Source organism: Hemitrygon akajei, chromosome 17 (genome assembly GCF_048418815.1).
Source record: "Hemitrygon akajei chromosome 17, sHemAka1.3, whole genome shotgun sequence".
Taxonomy (NCBI): domain Eukaryota; kingdom Metazoa; phylum Chordata; class Chondrichthyes; order Myliobatiformes; family Dasyatidae; genus Hemitrygon; species Hemitrygon akajei.
The window spans coordinates 76,816,790-76,840,293 of NC_133140.1; the positions used below are offsets into that span (position 1 = coordinate 76,816,790).

Genomic DNA, 23,504 nt, shown 5'->3' on the forward strand with positions numbered 1-23,504 from the left:
GCTGCCTCAGTAAAGCAGCCAACATAGTCAAAGACCTTACCCACCCCAGACATTCTTTCTTCTCCCCTCTACCATTGGGCAGAATATCTAAAAGCCTAAAGACACAGACTCCCAGGCTGAAGGACATCTTCTATCTATTCGGATCTTGAACGGACCTCTTGTACAAGAAGATGGACTTTTGGCTTCACAATCTACCTTGTAATGATCCTGTACCTTATGGTTTACCTGCACTGCACTCTTTTGTTAGCTTTTATACTTTATTCTGCATTGTTATTGCTTTACCCTTTTCCAGCTTAATGCACTGTCTAGTGATTTGATCTGTATTAACAATACACAAGACAAGATTTTCACTGTATCTTGGCACATATGACAATCGCAAACTGGAATTTGGAATACCTTGAGAAAGTAAAAGGCCTTGAGAGTAGATAATAATGAAAAGCATGCTCGTATGGGGATGCAAATGATGATTTTCAGGTGCAGGCACTAACTGGGACCTTCTCCATAACAAATTACTCAGGTGGCAACTGGTGTTCAGAGGCAGAGACAAAGACACAAAGAGTGAGAGAGAGGGAGAGAGAGAGAAAGACAGAAATTGAGAGAGGAAAAGAGAGAAAGAGAGACAAAGAGAAAGAGCAAAACAGAAACACAGACTAGAACAGGCTGGCAGTCCCTCCGGCACTGTTTAGATTGGTTGATAAGTATTATTTTGTTATTTTCACTAACTCATTAATCATTTTTCTTTCTTCCTGCATTTTATTCTTTATATTACTCTCATCAAGTCATCTCTTATAAACCTATAATATGTGTGTAGTGTCTCCTTTGTTTGTGGATATCTCTTGCAGCTGAATCATGAAAGAACAAAAATCAATTTCAAAGCGTTTTTATTACACACCCATTCTAACCTCTCTGTCTTTGGTCCTTTATGCTGGAAGAAAACCACCTCACCTTCTGAGTGGCCATCTAGCTCAACCATTTCATATAACCACATGTCTCAGCTTCGATTCATGCACTTCTTTTTCTTGGCTGAATAGCACTTGTCTGTTCCAATGCATGCTTCTCCCACACACACCTTCTGTAACTCACAGGTCCATGCCTGTCAGAGTCGGCATACACCAACACCAACTGTGAGATCAGAGTCTCGCTGGTCCCCACTCCGTCACAGACCTTCCCGCTCATTCTCTCTGACCCGCACTGCAACTTAAAACTTCCACTTCCAGCTCCAACCTGGTTCCGACGAAAGGTCAGCGACCTGAAACAGTTGCTCTGGTTCCTGCTTTTCTGCTGACTTCATTATTTCATATCTTACAGATGCTCTGTCCCAGTAAAGCTCTGCACAATACAATTCAAAACGGGCCAAACAGAGAGCAAATGAAGGAATTTAATATGCTCTGATACTTCACCACACAAATGCTGCAAATCTCCGGTAATGTAGCAATGGAGTTTAATGATTAGCATTTTGTTATTCCACTGCACTTGAATATCTGAATTATTACAGTTCCCTATGCATCATTTTCTTTATTCAGCATTATCCCTGCTCAATGGATGTGATTTTTAAAATTGGGCGAGCATCTCCAACAATTATATTGGAGAGGGTCCCGAAAGGTCCATGATAATGATCCCAGGAATGAAAGGGTTAATATATGTGGAGCATTTGATGGCTCAGGGCCTGTACTCTCTAGACTTTACAAGGAGTGGGGGATCTTATAGAATATTGAAAGGCCTAGAGAGAGTGGACATAGGAAGGATGTTTCCTATAGCGGGGGAATGGAGGAACAGAGGGCACAGCCTCAGAATACAAGGGAGTCCCTTTAAAAGAGTGATGAGGAGGAATTTCTTTAGCCAGACTTACTCACCTATCACCTCTCAGCTTGTTCTCTTCCTCCCACCTTCTTATTCCAGCTTCTGCCCCCTTCATTTCCAGTCCTGATGAAGGGTCTCGGCCCAAAACATCGACTGTTTATTCCCCTCTGCAGATGCTGCCTGACCTGCTGAGTTCCTCCAGAATTTTGTGTGTGTTATCCTCAGGTAGTTGGAAGCCCCAACAATGTTGGGTGCTTAGAGTGGGAAGCTTAGCTGTGTTTACTTGAAAGTGAAAGGGAGAGAAGGAAGTGATAGAACCTAGGGCTCTGCTGTAACATAATGGTTAGATTACCGGACTAACAGCAATATCACTGGACTAGCCATGGAGAATCTTCAGTTTGCATCGCTCCACAGCAGTGAGGGAATTCAAACTCTGGTAATTAAGTAAAAGGGGAATTTTAAAATAAAACTAGTCACAGTAATCTCAAAGCAATCTTGAAAAAAAAAACAGAGGAAGACACAAAAGGCTGCAGATGCTGAAAAACAAACTTTTGGAAAAACTCAGCAGGTCAGGCAGCATCTGAGGAGGGAAATGGACAGTTGACCTTTCAGGTTGAGACCCTGCATCCGAATGGAAAGATAGAGGGCTGATAGCCAGTATAAAGAGGCGAGGGGAAGGGTTGGAGCAAGAGCTGGCAGGCGATGAGTCGATGCAGGTGAGGAGGGTTTGATGGAAGAGGGGAGTGTGGAAATTGCGACAGGTATCGGAAGAGTCTCGGCCCAAACCGTCGACTGCTCATTTCCCTCCGTATTTGCTACCAGTCTTGCTGAATTCCCCCAGTATGTTGTGGAGTGTTGCTCGTGAATGGGAGGTTTCTCGATGGGGGCAAGAAAGGGCAGGAGATGATGCTATTTGATTAGAGAGGAAGACGGAACATCGAACCAAGTAGAGGAGGCTGATACAGTGGGGAGGGGGGACCCAGTGGGAGGGTTTTGTGAGTGATCGGCAGATGGAGTGGGTGGAGAAGATCAAATACGTTATGTCGGTGCCATAACGTGTGGTGACACACGCGGGCTACCCCAATACATCCTTGAGATGTGTTGGTTGTTAACACATGTATGTTTTGATGTATCTGCGATAAATAAATCTGAATCTGAAACAGGGTGATGGGCTCTGTGGAGCAGGGTGGGTGTCAAAAGAACTGAACAAATCAAGAGGAGAGAAAAAAGACAGAGAGGGGCCAGGTTATGTGAATTTTTTCTCTCATTCTGATCTCCTATTTTCTACTCTCACCTCCTCAATTTGCTAATCACCACTCCTCACGTGGAACTACCTATCATCTGCCAGCTCTTGCCCGACCCTTTGCCCTAACCTCTTTACATCAACTACCTCTTTTCTTTCTTTCAGTCCAAATTAAGGGCCTCGATACAGAACATGTTGCCTGAGCTATTGAGTTTTTTTTGGCAAGATAGTCTGACACCTTTTCCCGGCCTACTCCAGGATCCGGCAATGTGGTCAATTCTTAACTGCTCCATACTTACTAGGTAACCAGGGATGGTCAATAAATGCCAGCACTGTCAACTATTTCCACATCCCATGACTGAATACATGCTCTAAGAGGTAGGACAAGATTAATGTGGAGGACAAACACTAGCAGAAAGCAGACGGGCTGAATGGACTACCTTTGGGCTGTAAAGTTTGATACAACCTTACAAAATTTGGAGAGTTGATCATTGCTTCAGTCATCTCTCAGCCAATCCAGTGTCATTTCAGAAAGAAACCTTTCCAGAATGTAAGTGGAGGAGGACATGAAGGTCAATCAGATTAGAGTTGTTATGTTTTGAACAAAACAGTGAATTTTTTTTATTATAACAAGATAGGGAATGAAAGAGTAACAAGAAATCTAGGAGAGGAATGTTGCAGGATGAGCAGCGTCTGAGGGGGAGGAAAGGAATTTTTGACACTTCATGTCAAAATCTTTCCCACTCCCTCACAGATGATGCCCGGCCCACTGAGTTCCTCCAGCAGATTGTTTGTTGCTCCAGACTCCAACATCCTGCAGTCTCTTGTGCGTCCACCGGGAGAGGAAGAAGTGGGAAGTGGAATCATAGTAGGACTACCTCAAAATAACCAGGTTGTGATTGAGCAGATGCAGAACTGACATTTGCCCTGGCAGGGATGCCTGAAAGCCTTCTCAAAATAAACAGCTGACGATTCAGGAAGAGCGTGGAGAAGGAATGTCTTCACCTCAGTGAGCCACCCAGCCGGAGGCTTAGCCACTGAATCCACTCAAGACTGATCAATAGGCTTTTAAATGTTGAGAGAATTAAGACATATGGGTCAATACAGGAAAATGGAGCTTAGGTGTGAAAAGAAAAAGCCGTGATCTTACTGAATAACAAAGGAGCAAGGACCTCCTCCTGCTCCCATTCCACACATTGTGTTTTGTACGACAGGCTATGGTCAGTACTATGATTTTTTCCCCTGTAATGTTTGCAGACATTTTCAGAGTTATGATATGTATCTAATGAGGCAATGCCAAAGCGAAAGGAGTTCCCAATATCTGTCAGTGTTTCAGGTCCACTCTAACCATTACTGAGTCCTCTACCAAACAGAAGTCTTTGACAAAAGGTCAGCACCTCTTCTAAAGTTAAATTTGTTCATTTATATTATTCAGAGATAGAGCGCAGAACTGGCCCTTTCGACCCAATGAGCTGCGCCACCTGGCAACGCACCTATTTAACAGAAGCTTAATTAACCAACTAACCTACTAACCCATACGTCTTTAGAGCATAGGAGGAAACCCACACAGTTCATGGGGAGAGCGTAAAAACTCCTCGCAGACAGTGCTGGAATATAAGTCTGAACTCCGGATCTCCCTGAGCTGTGAGAGCATTGCACTAACCGTCCTGCTGCTTTGGTGCCCAAGAAGTACCTAGTGAGCCAATGGCAAAGAGACAGGAGTTCCCCAATATCTCTCGGTGTTGCAGATCAAGTCAAAAGCATTGTTGAGTCACCCACCAAATCCTTGACACAAAGTTGGCGTTAAATGTCGCACTTCACAGCACAGTGGAATAAGAAAATGTTTAAGGGGTATTTAGGGGGTGTTATTCTACTGCAGTCGAATGGCTAAAATACAAGCACAAAGCAACACAACACACAGACGGATGCACGTGATGCACAGCATGCTAATATCTAACTTACTCGATGGTTTTCTTTTTACTTACTGATTTTGCAAAGCTGAAGAAGCTTTTAGTCTCCCCGGTAACCATATTTGATGAGCCTAGAAGTTGGTGAATACACTTTTGTGATGCTTGCAATGGCTCAAAACAGTCTTTAACATTAACATAATGGCACAAACGGTTTAATATTTAGATATTGCACTTCTCAAACATGCCAGCGCTTTCGGAGTGGCAGAACTTACCGTACAAGATGTAAGTGCCGAGAGGTTTCAAGAGGCCAAGCCCCTTACCGGTGTTTTCACCACATAGGCAGTCCAGGACAATATCCACTCCATCTGGAGAGATCCTGAAGATGAACCAAAGGTGGATCATATTCCAAGGCATTCCTTAACATCCCAATCTACCTCGTCGTGTCCCTTGCACCTTATTGGTCCACCTGCCCTGCACTCTCACCGTAACTGCCACACTGTATTCTGTATTCTACTTTTCTTTTTACTATCTGATGCACCATCAATAACTCACTCTGAGACGTAAAAGCGAGGTATCGGCTTTTATTGACTGGAAGAAGGAACAAGCAGTGAGTGACCACCATACTACATCCTGGAGACTGAGAGCCCGGGCTCAGACCTCCATCACCTTTATACAGGGGTCCGTGGGAGGAGCCACAGGAGCAGTCATCAGGGGGCGTGTCCAGACAGGTATATGTAGTTCACCACACTATCTCAGTATACTTAAGGCTGTCTGGGTGGCACATTGTATAAAACCCTGATTCTTCTGCATATGGAGTATTGCATGTAACTCTAGTCAGCACGTTACACAAAGGATGTGGAGGATTAGGAGAGGATGTGGATGAACCACCAGGAGAGAGATGTCAGAGCCAGTGGGCTCCACTGGGGGCAGTGTGGTACAGCATCCAGTCTGGAGTCAGTGCTGCCCCCAAGTGTTCAGTCGACAGAAGACAAGATGTATTGTGTTTGACTGCAGATTACTGTGGCATTCATGGACTCAGGGTCTGGACTATTTGTTTTGCTTGGCTGTTTTTTCACTGATATCTTACATGTGCTTGCTATCTTTTTTGTGCTATGTGTGGTTTGTACTGTGTGTGACTGTTGGTACTGTGTTTTGCACCTTGGCCTCGGAGTAACGCTGTCTCATTTGGTTATATTCATGGGTGTTCATGTATGGTCGAATGATAATTAAACTTGAATTGAATTGAACTGAAGAGATTCACCAGGATGTTGCCTGGATTAGAGATAACAATATTTTAGGCAGATTTGGATTGTCTTCTCTGTAGTGTTAGAGGCTATAGGGCGACTTGTTCGAAGTTTACAAAATAATCATAGGATAGTTGGGTGGCAGGGTGGAGGTACATCTCTTACAAAGGAGGTGTTAAGGCCCTCCTTCCCTCCGCGAGCCTGCAGGTCACCCCCGGTGTAGTAACCACATAGCTCCCGGATCAGGGTCTTGTGAAGCCACTGGAGCAGGTGGTCATATGAACAGCTGGGGCATATCAAATCCTGGTTATGAAACCACTGACATCAGGCAGACAATCTCTGAAGTAATAACGGCTGGGGTCACTCGTCTTGTGAAGACACTGCCCAGAAGGTAGTAATGGCAAACCACTTCTGTAGAAAAGCTTGCGAAGGACAATCAAAGTCATGGACAAACCATGACTGTCCACATCATATGACACGCACATAATGAATGAATGAAAAGTAGAGAGGCAGTCAGCACCTGCTTCCCAAGGAGGACATGTCTCATACTAGAATATATAGATTCAAGATGAGAAGGAGAAAGTTTAAAGGAAATGTGCAAAGTTTTTTTTAAACAGAGTAGAAGCTTCCTGTATTGCCCTGCCAGGTGGGCTGATGAAGCAGATACAACAGCAAGGTTTAAGTGGCATTTAGACAGATGCATAAACAGACAGAGAATGGAGGGATATAGACCACGTGCAGGCAGATGGAATTAGCTCAGACTGGCATAATTATCAGCACAGACATTGCGGGCCGAAGAGCTCATTCCTGAACTGTACAATTCTGACATCAGAGCCTCAGGTTTATGAATTCCTGTCACACTGCAAGCTGACTAAAGACAGTCTCCACACAACTACGGTTTGAAGGATTCAAACAAACTCAAAGTATTTTGACAAGGTTATTTTGCACTATTTATCAGTGTCAATCAATGTTTCTGTATCTTTTATCTCCATGTGTTTCCACACCAGAATAAGATTTACAAGGTTAGCTGGCAAAATGTACATGTGCGGCTTCAGAATAGTATTAAAATTAAAACTCTTTCATTCCAGGTGGGGGGTCTATTGTTATCAGAGAAAATCTGTATTTCCCTTGACCATAGCTATAAATCCCACTCAGGGGGTGCAGATTATTCATCACTTAGTTTCAGATCGGTTTTAAGAAAATATTGAAAATATGTGAAGAACTGTGCCATGATTTATTTGACTAACATTACACATCTGTGTTTGCTCTGGAACTGTGCAAACAGGTGTTTTAATATTTTTAAGCATTGAACTAGAAATCCTTTAAAAAATTGACACAGGAAGGAGCCACAGTGCCCACGTTAACCAAAAAGAGAGTATTCGAGACTAATCCCAACTTCCACTGGTCGTATTGATATGGGTTACATTAAAGCTACTTTTGAAATACAACTGATACACCTTTCAGTTGTGGATTCCTGACAGCAAACTATCCTCATGAGAAGATTTTTTTCCTCAGTTCCCCTTAAATCCATCCACTCATTACCTTCAATCTTTGCTCCCAGTTATTGCCCTCTCTGCTAAGGGAAATAGATTTTCCACCCTATCAAAGCCTTCCACAATTTTTACCATGAGCCCACACACAGTAAAATCTACAGCGGTCAATTAATCTATCAGCATATCTTTGAGATGTGGGCGGAAAACTGGAGCACAATTAACAGGGAGAACATGCACACTCCACACAGACAGCACTAGAGGTCAAGATTGAACCTGTATCCCTAGAAATTAGGGCATGGTCATCATCATTGTTATATGCCGTGTCATATGACATGTACAATCATTGTCCTTCTTTGGCTATGATTGTTCTTGACAAATTTTTGTACAGAAGTGGTTTGCCATTGCCATCTTCTGGGCAGTGTCTTTATAAGATGAGTGACCCCAGCCTTTATCAATACTCTTCAGAGATTGTCTGTCTGGCGTCAGTGGTTGCATAACCAGGACTTCTGATATGCGCCAGCTGCTCAAATGACCATGGCTGCTCCCATGGCTTCAAGTGACCCCGATCCAGGGGGAGGGGTGAGGGGCTAAGTAGATGCTACACCTTGCCCAGAGGTGAGCTGCAGGCTAGTGGAGGGAAGGAGTGCTTTACACCTCCTTTGGTAGAGACGTATCTCTACCCCACCATTCCTTCAAAGATGAACATTTGATCTCCAAGTCTATCTCATCGTGAGCGTGGCAGCACAGTGAAATTCCCAAAGGGCAGATAAAGAAACTGGAGATACAAGTTTAAATCTGATCAAGGGAGCCGCGGAATTTAAATTCAGACTAATATAACCTGCCACTGTATTCTTGAACCAACCCGAAAAGCTAAAATGCTACCTCACACTATATTTATTTTTCTTTCCCTCAGCTTGCACTGGTATTGTTATGTGTTTTTTTTCAACTGTTTAAGTTCTGTGTTATGTGTTATGTTCACTTATGTTTGCAACGTACTGTGCTGCTGAGGCAGAAAGCTGATTTTCAAGGCATTTCTTCCCTGCCAACAACAATAAATTTGAACTCAAATGATATTTTTTCAAGAACAACTTGTTTCAGTAACAGGACTTACTGATTCACTAATGTCCTGCTGGTAGGGGAAGTGGCCTTCAAGTTGGAAATGAAATAAAATAATTGTATTTTATTGAAAAAAATCTAGTGCCACTACCAAAATGAAATCTTTTTTTCTACATGATTGATTTGGAGTATGGGATACTGTGATCATATTACTGTGATTTAAATGTAATGTAATTCATATTACTTGTATCCTTATGAATTTTGTATTTGTATTCATGCAATTTATATACTATTAATAAAAATATTGAAAGAGGAAAACAAGTTGGGCAAGATCTGCATATAAACTAGCTGCTCAATGGTCTGCACATACTTACTGGGCCAAACGACTTTATCCCTGTTGTATCTCTCTATGACTCTAATACTCCAACTGGCCAACTGGGGCTTTCGTATGGATTCAATGACTCTAAACTTCCATCTGAATGGCCCTGGGAAGATACTCAGTCTGGGGGCAATTGGGGAAGGATTGACTCCAAGACCAAACTCCATATCCCATGAGTGAAAGAAGTAGCTTCTGATGCAGACTGTGGTCGATGAGATGACCTCTCACTGGCTGTTTGTCACCCATGTACCGTAAGCGCCTCTCAGACTGGGGCTCCCTCATTGTAACTCCAAGTGGGAATCTGGCCAAGGACAGGAATCATTACTACAATCCATTCCGTGCCAAACTATTTAGCCACGAGCTGAATGTAAAGCTTTTCTCAATAGTTCCAGCCTTGGTAAAGAAATGCCTTCAACGCCTTCCCCACTTGAGTTGCCTTACCTCTTCACATCTTGCACATAATCGGCGTTCCTGTCAATGAAATGAGTTATGGTGTCCTTGATGGCTTCATGCTTGAAAGAGGAGGCAGTTCCAAACACTGTCACATCTGGAATGGTGGAGCAGAGCTGAGCCACAGCTTGGCCCTGAAACAAACACAGTCAGATCACACTTCAGTTGCATTATCGTCCAAAAGCTGGAAATCAAAGTGAGCAAACATTCCCCAAAGCACAGATCCAGCCTCAGAACGAGTCAATGGTTAAATTCAGGGTGCTCAGCAGCCTTGTGACAGCAGCTGTATCCAGTGAGCTCAACGGAATATACGTCAGTGATCCCCTCAGAGGTCTGAGCACAAGATCAATACCATATTCCAGCAAGGGGACAGGGCACCATTAGGAATGGCATCCTTCAGAGGAAAGTGTAAGCTAAGTCCCACCTGCTCTCTCAGGGAGATAGTGATGTGCTAGTGGCAAAAGTCACGAGGTAGAGCAGGGCATTGTCAGAAAGTATGGTATCATGGTGTGTAGCATAATGCTTTATAGTACCAGCGTCCCAGATTCAATTACTACCACTGTCCACAGAGGGTTTGTACATTCTCCCCATGATCTCATGTGTTTCCTCCTGGTTCTCTGGTTTCCTCCCAAAGGCCAGAGACGTACCAGTTGGTAGGTTAATTGTTCATTGTAAGTTGGACCGTGATTAGGCTAGTTGTTAGGTGAGTTGTTGGGTGGTGTGGCTCAAGGGGCCAGGAGGGCCTACTCCACGTTGTATCTCAATAAAGTAAAATAAGCCTGGGCCAATATGTTGACTATATTCCACAAGTCCTAGGAGTTGTGCAGGACATTGGTGAGACCACACTTGGGAGTATAGTGCACAGTTTTGGTCACTCTGTTATACGAAAGACATCGGCAAACTGGAAGGAGAGCAGAGAAGTTTTGTGTTTGGATGTTGCCTGGGGTCAAGGGCCTGAGCTATAGGTAGAAGTTGAGCAAGGTAGGACTTCATCCCTTGGAACATAGGAGATTGAAGGGCAGCAGTGGTTTAGAGGTACAAATGAGGGCAAATGGGACTAGCTTGATGGGCACTATGATTGGCATGGACATTGGGATGGGGGCATGTTTAATTCAGTATTTATAACTTTTTGACTCCAAAATGAGAGTGAATCCCCTTTACTCACTGATGCTAACTACAATAAATCTGAGACATCATGTTCAGGTGTGCTGCATGTTTAAAGGCCTGTTAAACGATCAGCACGTATCAACCAATGCACACTTTTTGCAAGGGTGTGGATGTACCATGGAGAGCATTCTGACAGGCTGCATCACTGTCTGGTACAGGGAAGGGGCTACCACACATGATCAAAAGAAGCTACAGAAAGTTGCAAAATCAGTCAGCTCCATCTTGGGTACTAGCCTCCGTAGTATCCAAGACATCTCAGAAAGGTGGCGTCCATCATTAAGGACCCCGTCATCCAGGACATGCCCTTTTCTCATTGTTGCAATTAGGTAGGAGGTATAGAAGTCTGAAGGCACTCACTCAGCGATTCAGGAAAAGTTTCTTCCCCTCTGCTATCCGATTCCTAAATGGACGTCGGGCCCATAAACACTACCTAACTTTTATTATTTCTGTTTTTGCACTATTTTTAATTTCACTATTTTATATATGCTTACTGTAATTAATTTGCTTATTTTTTCTCTATGTTATCATGCATTGCATTGAACTGCTGCCACTAAGTTAACAAATTTCACAACATATGCTGGTGACATTAAACCTGATTCTGAGGTACACCTGGATTGCCAAGTCTCTACTTTGAGTAGACAATATGTAGGGAAATCAGTTTACCAACAAAATTATCACACCATGCAAATAGAAGTCACTCTACACCATTCTAGGCCTCATTGAACACAATACACTGTGAATTCACATGTTCCGCATTCTGAACATTAACAAGTCTGTCACCTTCCATGTGTTGACAGATCTATCATTCATTTGCAACTTCTCTTTTCCTGTTTTTATTTCTAATTTCTCAACGCCTTTGTTTTTCTCTGAACATTCTCTATCGTTCTAATATGAACACAACCAACCATAGTTCTTGAGAAGGTCAAGCTCTGTTTTGCTGAACCTTACACAAACATAAAAACAAAAGTAAATGAAATGTTGTGTGTTCCACATTGTAGAATCAAGCCTGCCCACCTAAACCAAGAGCGAGTTCTGGTCGATTTAAGTGCTATGCTGATTTGGAAAGGTTGGATACAGGCTGGAATGTGGCGTAGGGGTAAAGGCCCAAAGTGGATCAATATGGCAGGGTCCTAGTGTGGGGGCAACACAGTGTCTGGACAATTTAAATGCCAGGCCAGATGGACTGAAAAGGCAGGGTGTCGGGACAAGAGGCAAGGGTTGGGTCGGGTCATCTCGCTGCTCCTCTTCGCTCTCCGCGATGCTGAGGCTGACAATTTGCCCTGCTGTGTGGTGAACTAGGCTGAGGCTATGGCCTGCTTCGGCTGATCTGGGCTTTGTGTCTATGAACTCCCTTTCTTTCTGAATGCTGTTGCTTACTTTTATTGTTTGCATGATTTGTGTTTTTCTCTTTCTCTCTGCACATTGGGTGTTGGTCATGTTTTTAAAAATCGGGTTCCTTTGTGATTCTTGTTTTGTGGCTGCCTGTAAGCAGATGAATCTCAAGGTTGTATAATTTATACATACTTTGATAATAAATGTACTCTGAACTTTGATCAAGATGTTGATGCTTGGAATTGAGAGAAAAAGTTCATGTGATTATTTTCATTGCGGTTGACTCTCGTGGTTTACACAATGAATGAAGTTAAGTCATGTCGTCAATACAAAGAACCATGGTATTTGGTTGCCCCGGGAGCCTCCTCCCACTCTTCTCCTCCTCTCTCTGACAGTGAAGCTAACAAAACGTTGGAAGCAGAGGAAATCTCATGACACTCATGAATAAATTCACCAGGGCCTGAGGTAAGATGGGAACTGGTGCACGCTTTATGGGGAAATGAGGAATATTTTGTCATCAACAAGATGTAGGTGTTTAGAACTCAAGCACCATATCTAAGAGAGGATATATTGGCATTGGGCAGGGTCCAGAGGAGGTTCATGAGAATGATCCCAGCAATAAAAGTGTTGATGTAAGAAGAGCATTTAATGCCTCTGGTCCTGTCCTCAATGGAGTTTAGAAAATGAGGGGTGGGGGGGGAGGATCCTATTGAAACCTACTAAATATTGAAAAGCCTGAGTAGAGTGGACATGGAGAGAATGTTTCAAATGGTGGAAGAATCTAGGACCAGAGGGCACAGCTCAGAATAGAAGGACATCCCTTTAGAACAGAGATGAGGAAGAATTTTTTTTTAGCCAGAGGGTGCTGAAACTGTGAAATTCATTGTCACAGAAGGCTGCAGAGGCCAAGTCAATTGGTATATTTAAAGGTGAGGTTGATAGGTTCTTGATTAGTAAGGTGTCAAAGGTTTTGGGAAGGAAGTCGGAGAATGGGGTTGACAGATGTAACAAATCAACACTCAATGGGTTGAATGACTGAATTATGCTCCCATGGACTTATAGTGGAGGAAGAAAACTTCATCACATTTTAATCTGGTGTGTTGTTGTCCTTCTGAAAGTGTCCCTCAAGATTTCTTGCTTCCACTCCAGTCTTGTTGGTTTGCAAAATGACTGATTAGTTGTGTGTGTGAACTACACACTTCCTCATGTGGGTTAGGAGATATAACTGCAAGGTTATGGACCAAATGCTGAAGTTAAGCCAGGTGCAGATTTTCAGGCAGTATCAGTTCAATGGGCTGAACAGTCTCCTCCAAGCATTGTAGAAAGCAGGGGATATACATGTTTAGCAATTAACTTATTGAATAGAGGAGAGACTGAATAGGTTCCAAGGGATTCTTCTTCTTCCATTTCTTATATTCTCATTGGTGCATCTGTTTCTCTTTTGAAACAGCATGCTAGCAGCACATTCTGGCATGCTTCGCCATTGAACCTGAGCATAGAGTCCAAAGATGTGCTGGTTGATGGGTTGATTGGTCATTGTAAATTGTTCTGTGATTAGGCTAGGATTAAATCAGATGTTGCTGGGCTTAAGGGCTGGAAGGGCCAATTTGGCACTATATCTCTAAATAAAATAAGTAAATAAACATTGTATTTATCAGAAATTCTTAGGATTCCATATATAAACATAAAAATTGGCAGCAAGATTATTTTTTGATCCTTATACCTGCTACTGTGCCATTTAATAAGTCATTATCGTCATTATGTACCATGTCAGATGACGTAGGTGATCATGGTTTCCGAGACCATGATTATTCTTGACTATTTTTTCAACAGAAGTGGTTCACCTTGCCTTCTTCTGAGCAGTGTCCCAGGTGATCCCAGTCGTTATCAATACTCTTCAGAGATTGTCTGCCTGGCATCGGTGGTCGCATAACCAGGACTTGTGATGTGTACCAGCTGCTCATACGACTGTCCACTACCTACTCCCATGGATTCACATGACTTGGCGGGGGGGGGGTGGGGGGGTGCTAAGCAGGTGCTACGCCTTTCCCCAAGGGTGACCTGCAAGCTAGCAGAGGGAAGTATGCCACCTTTGGTAGAGACGTACCTCCACTCCGACACCCAGTAGGATCATTGCTTAAGCATCAACCTTCTATTCTTGTCTGCCTGGCCAGGGTACTCCATCAGCACCACCCTCTTCCCCCACCTTGGCCTTACTGTCTACCTGCATTGCACTTTCCACGTCACGCTGCAAAGGAACTTCAACATGACGTACTCCTTGGATGTGGGCCTGCACGTCGGGATGTTCCCTGGGGCACAATAGTGTAGTGGTTAGCACGCCGCTTTACAGTGGCAGCTGTAAGATCAGGGTTCGATTCTCACCGCCACCTGAAAGGATTTTGTACATTCTCCACATTGCCATGTGGGTCCCTTCCAGGATCTTCCATACACCAAAGATGTATGATTAGAGTTAACGAGTAGTGGGCATGCAACGGTAGCGTTGGAAGCATGGCAACACTAGCGGGCAGCCCAGCATTACCCTCGCAAATTTGATTTGATGCAAACAGCACATTTCACTCTATGTTTCAATGTACATGTGATAAATAAAGATAATACCATCCATCTTGATGGTTGGGTTGGATCATACAAGTTGGGAGGTGCAGACAGAGTAACTTGGTGAATTAATTGTGTCCTCTCTTGTGCACATTTGTTGGGGAAGATTAACGTATCTGGAGGTGGCATAGTAGCCTAGAGGATAGCGAAATTCAGCAAACCAGGTTTAACTCTGTCACTGTCTTTAAGGAGTTTGTACTTTATATTGATCATGTACATTCCCACTGGGTGCTCTGGTTTCCTCCCACATTCCAAAGACGTACAGGTAAGTGGGTTAATTGATCACATGGTTGTAATTGGATAGCACGGGTTGGTTGGTCCAGACCAGCCTGTTACCATGCTGTATTTCTAAGTAGTATTAATTATATTGGTGCTCCATTCAGGGCCTCAAATAGTCCTTCCAAGTGAGGCAACACTTAACCTGCAGATCTGCTGGGGTCATCTATTGTAGATGGTGATCTCGAAGCGGTGAGAACCATCGTAACTTGAGGGACCACTTTGTCGAGCACCTCCACACCATCCGTTACAAAGTGGACTTACTGGTGGCCAAACATTTTAAATCCAATTCCCCTTCCCGTTCCAACATATCTGTCCTGGCCCTCCTCTTGTGCCAAGATGAGGCCACCTTCAGGGTGGAGGAGCAATACCTCATATTCTATCTGGGTACCCTCCAACCTGATGGGATGAATATCAATTTCCCCTTCCAGTAAATAAATTGCTCTATTCCCCACTGAGATCTTTTACTTTTTCCTCACCTGTCTATTACTTCCCCCTGGATCCCCTCTTCCTCCCACTTCTGCTATTGTCCACTCTCCTCTCCTATCAGACTCTTCATTCTCCAGCCCTTGACCTTTCTCCCCACCTGGCTTCACCTATCAGCTTCCAGCCAAACTCTTTGCCCTCCCCACACCTTTTTATTCTGGCATCTTCCCCCTTGCTTCTCAGTCCTGAAGAAGGGTTTCAGCCCGAAATGTTGACTGTTTATTCATTTCCATGGATACTGCCTGACCTACTGAGTTCCTCCAGCATTTTCTGTGTGTGTTGTGTTGGATTTCCAGCACCAATGCACTTCCTCATGTTTATAAAATAAATACGATGGTGGATGGGTGTGAATCAAGCAAACTTTGTCCCGGATGGTGCTAAACTTCACAAAAGTTGTTGGAACTGCACTCATTCAGGCAAGTGAAGAGTATTCCATCAAAATCCTCACTGGGCCTGGTAGATCATGGAAGAAACTTCTAGTGCCAGGTGGTGAATCATTCTCTGTAGGATACCCAGCATTTCAACTTCAGTTGTCACCTTGTGATAAGTGTTAATTAACTGCATGGAAAATTAGCATTCAGAAGTGTAAAGTCTCAATTTAGAAGATTTAAAGATTACCTTATTTTGTCACATGTACATCGAAACATACAGTGAAATGTGTTGTTTGCATCATTGCCCAACTCTGTCTGAAAATGTGCTGCGGCGGGAGGGGCAGCCCACAAAGGTCACCACACTTCCAGTGCCAACAAAGAATTCCCATAACTTACTATCCCTAACTCAGGCATCTTTGGAATGTGGGAGGAAACCAGAGCACCTGGAGGAAACACTCAAAGTCATAGGGAGAATGTACAAACATGGGGTGGCACAGTAGCGTAGTGGTTAGCACAATGCTTTACAGTTCAGGCGACCCTGGCTCAATTCTTGCCACTACTTGTAAGGAGTTTGTACATTCTCTCCGTGACCACGTGGGTTTCCTCTGGGTGCTCCGGTTTCCTCCCACATTCCAAAGACATACCAGTTGGTAGGTTAACTGATCATTGTAAAATGATTAGACTAGCATTAAATCAGGAGTTGCTGACGAGCTCACAAGGCCGGGAGGGCCTGCTCCACGCTACATCTCAACAAAAAATTAATTTTTAAAAGCTCCCTACAGACAGTACCAAGAGATTTTTTTTCCAATAGATTTTTAAAATATAAAATTTAAAGAAAAAGATTGTTTTCCGAATCCTTTCTCTCCATCTAATAATGAGTTGCATCTTTTTACTCACATCTTCAAATTGAATTCACCCAGTTTACATAACTCTCAGACATATGTAGGCAATGGAGGGATATAGATGTGAGGACATCTTCAGGATGCAGTACCTTAAGAAGCTGACATCTATCACTAAGGACCCTTATCATCTAGGACATGTCCTCTTCTTGTTACTACCTCCAAGGAGGAGGTGCAGGAGCTTGAAAACAGAGTCTTAGCATTTTAAGAACAGCTTCTTCCCCTCTGCCACCAGATTTGTGATTGGTCCATTATTCTTTTGCAATTTTTTTTTTGTAACTTATAGTAATTTTTATGTCTTGCTCTGTACTGCTGCCGCCAGACAACAGACATTCGTCTGTGATAATAAACCGGATTCTGATTCTGGCAGCATTGTGGACCGAAGAGCCTGCCTACATTTAAGATTCCATGTTATTCTCTGTCAGCCCTTGTGTAAGAATTTTATGATTCATGTAATCTGATTGCCTTGAGAGATACCCAGCTGCTTTCCCGGTTCACTCTGACCTGCGCTCCTCGCTGAAGTGGCTGAGAGCTCGATGCACAACTACAGAAACAGCCTGCCAATGGTAGCAACGGTGAAGGAAAATCAAATAACTGCAGGTTCTGGAAATCTGATACAAAAATAGACTATTGCAGGTAATCTTAAGAGCAGACACGAGGAAATAGCAGATGCTGGAAATTCAAACAACAACACACACAAAATGCTGGTGGAACACAGCAGGCCAGGCAGCATCTATAGGGAGAAGCACTGTCGACGTTTCGGGCCGAGACCCTTCGTCAGGACTAGTCTCGAAGGGTCTCGGCCCGAAATGACGACAGTGCTTCTCCTTATAGATGCTGCCTGGCCTGCGGTGTTCCACCAGCATTTTGTGTGTGTTGCCTATTGCAGGTAATACTCAGTGGGTCAGGCAGAAAGAGAAAGAGCTAACACTTCAGTCGAAGATATTTCATCAAAACTCAAGAGCTAGAGAAAACTGACCCTTCTATCTCCACGAGCCACCTGTGTAACCTTAGCCTAATAACAAGACAATTTACAATGAATAATTAACCTACTAACCGCTAGGTCTTTGGAATGTGGAAGGAAAGCAGAACCCTGGAAGAAACCCACCCGCTCACAGGAAGAACATACTAACTCCTTACAGAGGATGCTGGGATTGAACTCTGAACTCAGACGCTTTGGGCTGTAATAGGGTCTATTCTGTGGTAGGGTGATGCCAGGAATGTCACTTTCTCTGGCTGTTAAAGAAAGGAAAAAGCTGTGAAATGCAGATCAGGGCTGTAGAAAATACCCAGCAGACTGGTCTGTCTCAGTGGAGGATAACACATAGGACATTCTGGCATCAAGTCTGCTCCCCCATCACATCATGGTTGATTTACTATCCCATTCAACCCCATTCTCCTGCCTTCTCCCTGTAATCTTTGCTGCCTGACTTATCAAGAACCTATCAACCTCCACTTTAAATATACCCAATGACTTGGCTGCCACAGCCATCTGTAGCAATGAATTCCACAGATTCACTGCACTCTGGCTAAAGAAATTCCTCATCTCTGTTCCAAATGGACCTCCCCCTATTCTGAGACTGTGCCCTGTGGTCCAAAACTCCACCATTATAGGAAACATTGTCTCCACATCCACTCTACCTAGTCCTTTCAATATTCAATAGGTTTCAATGAGATCCCCCATTATTTATCTAAACCCCAGTGAGTATGGGCTCAGAGACATCAAACACTCCAAATGTGTTAACCTTTTTCATTCTTGGAATCATTCTTGTGAACCTCCTCTGGACTCTCTCCAATGCCAACATATCTTTTCTTAGATAAGGGTCCCAAAACTGCTCAGAATACTTTAAGTGCAGTCTGACAAATGGCTTATAAAACCTCGGCATTGCATCCTTGCTTTCATATTCTATTCCTCTCGAAATGACTGCTAACATTGCATTTGCCTTCCTCACCACCGACTCGACCTGCAAGTTAACCTTCAGGGCGTTCTGCACAAGGGCTCCCAAGTCCCTTTGTATCTCAGATTTTTGAATTTTCTCCCCACTTAGAAAATAGTCCACATTCTTTTCTATGCATTTCTTCTACCAAAGTGCATGAATGACCATGTATTTTGCAACATTGTATTTCATTTGCTATTTTCTTGCCCATTCACCTAAGTTGTCTAAGTTCTTTTGCAGACACGGTGCTTCCTCAACACTACCCACCCCTCCACCTGTCTTTATATCACCTGAAAACTTGGTCACAAAGCCATCAACTCCATCAAGTAAAATCATTGACTTATAACATGAAAGGAAGCGGTTCCTTACACAGATCCCTGTTGAACACCACCAGTCACTGACAGCCAGCCTGAAAAGGCTCCCTTTATTCCTACTCTTCACCTCCTGCCAGTCAGCCAGTTTTATATCCATGCTAGTGTCTTTCCTGTAATACCATTCGCTCAGAAACAGTTATTAACCTATAGTACAGCCAGCAAGCTCATGAACCAGGGTGGGTAACTTAATTCACATCCACACTGAAGTGACTCCAGAATCTAGAGATGCACTTTCAAGGATTCTGCAGCTCATGTTCCCAGTATTATTTCTAATTTTGTTTATTATTTGGAAAATTTGTCTTCTTTTACACATCGGCTGTTTGTCAAGTCTCTGTTATGGCTAGTTTTCATACGTCCTATCGCATTTCTTCATTTTTTGTAAATGTCAACAAGAAAATAAATCTCAAGGTGACATATACTGTACTTTGATAATGAATTTACTTTGAGGTCAATACTCCCCAATGCCATTAGGCTTTACAATTCAACCGCCAGGACTTAAGAACTTTTTAAAAGCTATTATTAATGCTTTTTGAGATAGTGATTTAGATGCATATCATATTTTTTACTGAGTTAAGTATTGTATGTAATTAGTTTTGCTACAACAAGTGTATGGGACATTGGAAAAAAAGTTGAATTTCCCCATGGGGATGAATAAAGTATCTATCTATCTATCTATATTAAATGATTTCAAGTGGTAATCACTTTTCTTTGAAAATCATTTTGAAAATTTCATCACACTTATAAGTTGCTGTTACAATACAGCAGCTGGTGGGACCACACTAGAGTATATTTTCTCCTTACTTAGGTTAGGATATACTTGTACTGGAGGTGGTTCACTAATTTGATTTCTAGGTTTTTTTTAAAATTTGTTTTGTTTTAGATAAAGCACAGAGTGGGCCCTTTTTGCAAGAACCCAAGTTTAATCCTAAAGTGATCATGGGACAATTTACAATGAGAAATTAACCTACAAAAACCAGTAGGTCTTTGCACAGTGGGAAGAAACTGGAGCACCCTGAGGAAATCCACATGGTCACAAGATACAAAGTCCTTACAGTCAGCGACGGGAATTGAACACAGTTCACCAGTACCATAAAGTGTTGTACTAACCACTGTGCTACCATGCCGTCCCGGGTTGAAAAAGGTTGTCTTATGAGGAAAGGCAGAAAACCACTGATCACTTTTGTTAGGAAGAACAAGAGCCAATCTTCATTTAAAAACAGTTAAGATTCTGAAGGATTAAACTTGCTGCCTAAGTAAATCTGTGGGTCAAGGAGAATCCGTAGAGGGAAAGACTTAATGCAAGGTTTCGACCTGAAACATTAACAAACCGTTTCCCTACTTGACCCACTGAGTTTCTCCAGCAGAGTGTTTAATGGTCCAAATTCCAGGATCTACAGTCTTTTGCATCTCAGTGGGGCCTTGACAAGGTGGCTCCCAAGAGATATTCCATGAATAGGGACTCTAGAATTAGCGGAATTAAAATAAAATGCAGATGAGAGAGAATTTAATTTCCCAAAGGGGTATGAACATCTGGAATTTTGTATCCTAGAAAACAGTGGAGACCAAATCATTAGATGTTTAATAAAGAATTTTAAATATTTAATACTAAATTATTAAGCAGATATTTAGTCTTTTGGCAAGGGTTATTGAGAAAAGCTGGAAAGCTGAGCTGAGACCATGTTGAAGTTGAAATAAATAATGCATCCCATCTCTTGGTCAATTCCCCTAAGGCATCTCTCTCATCCTGTCTGTCAATATTATTATAGGTGCTAGATGTTTTTTCGGATTGTTCCATCATTTGCACAGTCATATGATTAGTGCCTACAAGGAAACAGGAAAATATCAATTCCATGTAAGTATGGACTTTACGTCAAAAACTGATCATCTTGGAAGCAATCAAAAGGCAAGACATGATACATAATACCTTTAACATGGCTGGGCTGATGAAACAAACAAGATACCAGAAGAACTAAAGAAGTCAGGAAGCATTTGGGGAGAAATGGACAGTCAACATTTTAAGTTACATTGGAATGACGTACACTGGAGTGTGTCATATCATAATGAGCTGTTGTGCAGAAAGTTTTATTGCAATGTATCGCAAGGAAGGGTAGCACAACGTACTTGCATCACCACACCTCCCTCCTTCACAGCAGCTCAACTTTACTAAAATCTTCAATGGAAGCTTCTATCCAATTCTGCCACTGCAAATTATCTTTTAATAGTGTAATGAGTTCACACAGCAGTAACCTAGAGTTTCTGGCAATGGAATTCCCTGGGCTTCCAATGCCCCAGAGCAACCACAGGTTCAAAGGTTCAAAGGTGTGCCCATGCCCATTCCCAGAGGAGAGGCACACACACACACACACACACACACACACACACACACACACACACACACACACACACACACACACACACACACACACACACACACACACACACACACACACACACACACACACACACACACACACACACACACAGAGTTGTTGCACGCATTCAAAGCCAAAAGCTTGTACATCAGACAGATGCAAAGTGGCATGGAGTGCAGTGGGAGGGGGTGGTCAGGAACCGGTGCACTCCATCATTACACAGGCATTCCTGTTCATGCCCACTGGAGCAATAGTGAATCGGCTACCCAGTCCCCAGTCAAGGCCAGCTCAGGAAGCTAGCATCAAAGTCCTGGAATCTCAGTGATGTCATGGAGGGAGCAATGCATAACCTAGAAATGAAACCAATGAAAGCTAAGATGAATCAAACATGTAATGAATTGTTTCATCATTTGTCTGCTCAAGAAGAAATATCCATGGACTCAAGAGGTACTGTCGATGCTGGAAATCCAGAACAAAACACACAATGTGATGGAGGAGCTCAGCGCGTCAAGCAGCATCAATGGATGTGAATTAAGAATCGACGTTTTGGGAAGATACCCTTCATCAGGCCTGTCCATAAGACTTTTTTTGCAGCAGTCGACTTAAAGGCACAGGGGTTCAAAAGAGGTCCACCACTCCATCCTCGAGGATGTTTAGGGGAGTGTCTCTAAATGAAAGCTTTGTCAGTGACACTCACTTCCCCCAAAAGCATAAACAACTGTAAGAAAAGCAAATACTACCAGCAATTCACAACTTGCATCTTCCGTGTGAAGTACCAGATCCTCCAGCACAGTGGTTCCCAACATCGGTGATATCGCCTCCTTGGGAGTTTCTAAAGGACAGGGGGAGGGGCGCAATAAAGATGAACAGAGGGCGTGGAGCTGCTCAATACAAAGGTGGAGCAGCTGAGGATTTACAGGCTTAATCTTAAAAAGTAATTAATCATAAGCACTTTATCCTCGGAGCCTCATAATTAATTACAATGATCACGTAATCAGTGCATCTTTTGCTAAACTACTGTTCTCTCAGACTTTGCTCAAAACATCTTATAGTTGTTGGAAAGCAATGTGACACTTCATTATTTAGCATGACATGAGAAATCTGGACTGAAGGAATCGTGTTATTTCTAGGCCCGGCCCGGGCATTATTGGGGCAAAGTTCAGAATCTGCCCTTTCTAATGATCTTGACTGCATTTCTCTGGTCCCGGTGTTCCTGGCCTGGGTTCAGTGGACCCCTCAGACAATGGTAGGGATAAGAAATGTTGGAAGCCATGCTCTGGCCCATGGTCCAACAGAGATATCGCTGCCCCACTTTATATATCTTTAGGCAAAGAATCAGGTTTTCCCTGAGCTACGATGACATCATAACTTACCCTTCATTTATCGCAGCACTTGATATAGGACTTAGACCATAAGACATAGGAGCTGAATTAGGCCATTCAGCCCATTGAGTTTGCTCCAGCATTTCATCATGGCTGATCCCGGATCCCACTCAACCCCATACACCTGCCTTCTCGCCATATCCTTTGATGCCCTGACCGATCAGGAAACTATCAACTTCTGCCTTAAATATATAATTGAATTGGCCTCTACCGCAGTCTGTGGCAAAGCATTCCAGAGATTCACCACTCACAGGCTAAAAAAATTCCTCCTTACCTCTATTCTAAAAGGTGGCCCTTCAATTTTGAGGCTGTGTCCTCTAGTTCTGGATACCCCCACCAGAGGAAACATCCTCTCCACATTCACCCTTCAGCATTCAGTAGACTTCAATGAGATCACCACACATTCTTCTAAATTCCAGTGAGTACAGGCCCAAAGCTGCCAAACGCTCCTCAGAGGGAGAGAACTCAAAATGCAGAGATGCAAAGGGACTTGGGAGTCCTTGTGCAGGATTAACTAAAGGTTAGCCTCCAGGTTGAATCGCTGGTGAAGAAGGCAAACGCAATGTTGGCATTGTTTTCTAGAGGTATAGAATATAAGAGCAGGGATGTGATGTTGAGGCTCTATAAGGCACTCGTGAGACCACACTTGGAGTACTGTGTGCAGTTTTGGGCTCCTTATTTTAGAAAGGATGTAGTGACATTGTAGAGGGTTCAGAGAAG

The 23,504-nt window shown here is 43.1% G+C and overlaps 1 protein-coding gene across 1 annotated transcript in view; it reads right to left on the reverse strand.

Moving 5' to 3' along the window:
• vat1l (vesicle amine transport 1-like) overlaps positions 1 to 23,504 on the reverse strand; it is a 185,282-nt gene that overhangs the window by 98,266 nt on the left and 63,512 nt on the right. The window contains exons 4-6 of the mRNA XM_073070404.1: positions 9,567 to 9,709; positions 5,226 to 5,329; positions 5,029 to 5,084 (exon numbers count right to left, since the gene is read on the reverse strand). Coding sequence (XP_072926505.1) covers positions 5,029 to 5,084; positions 5,226 to 5,329; positions 9,567 to 9,709 — 303 coding nt within the window. The remainder of the gene's footprint in view (positions 1 to 5,028; positions 5,085 to 5,225; positions 5,330 to 9,566; positions 9,710 to 23,504) is intronic.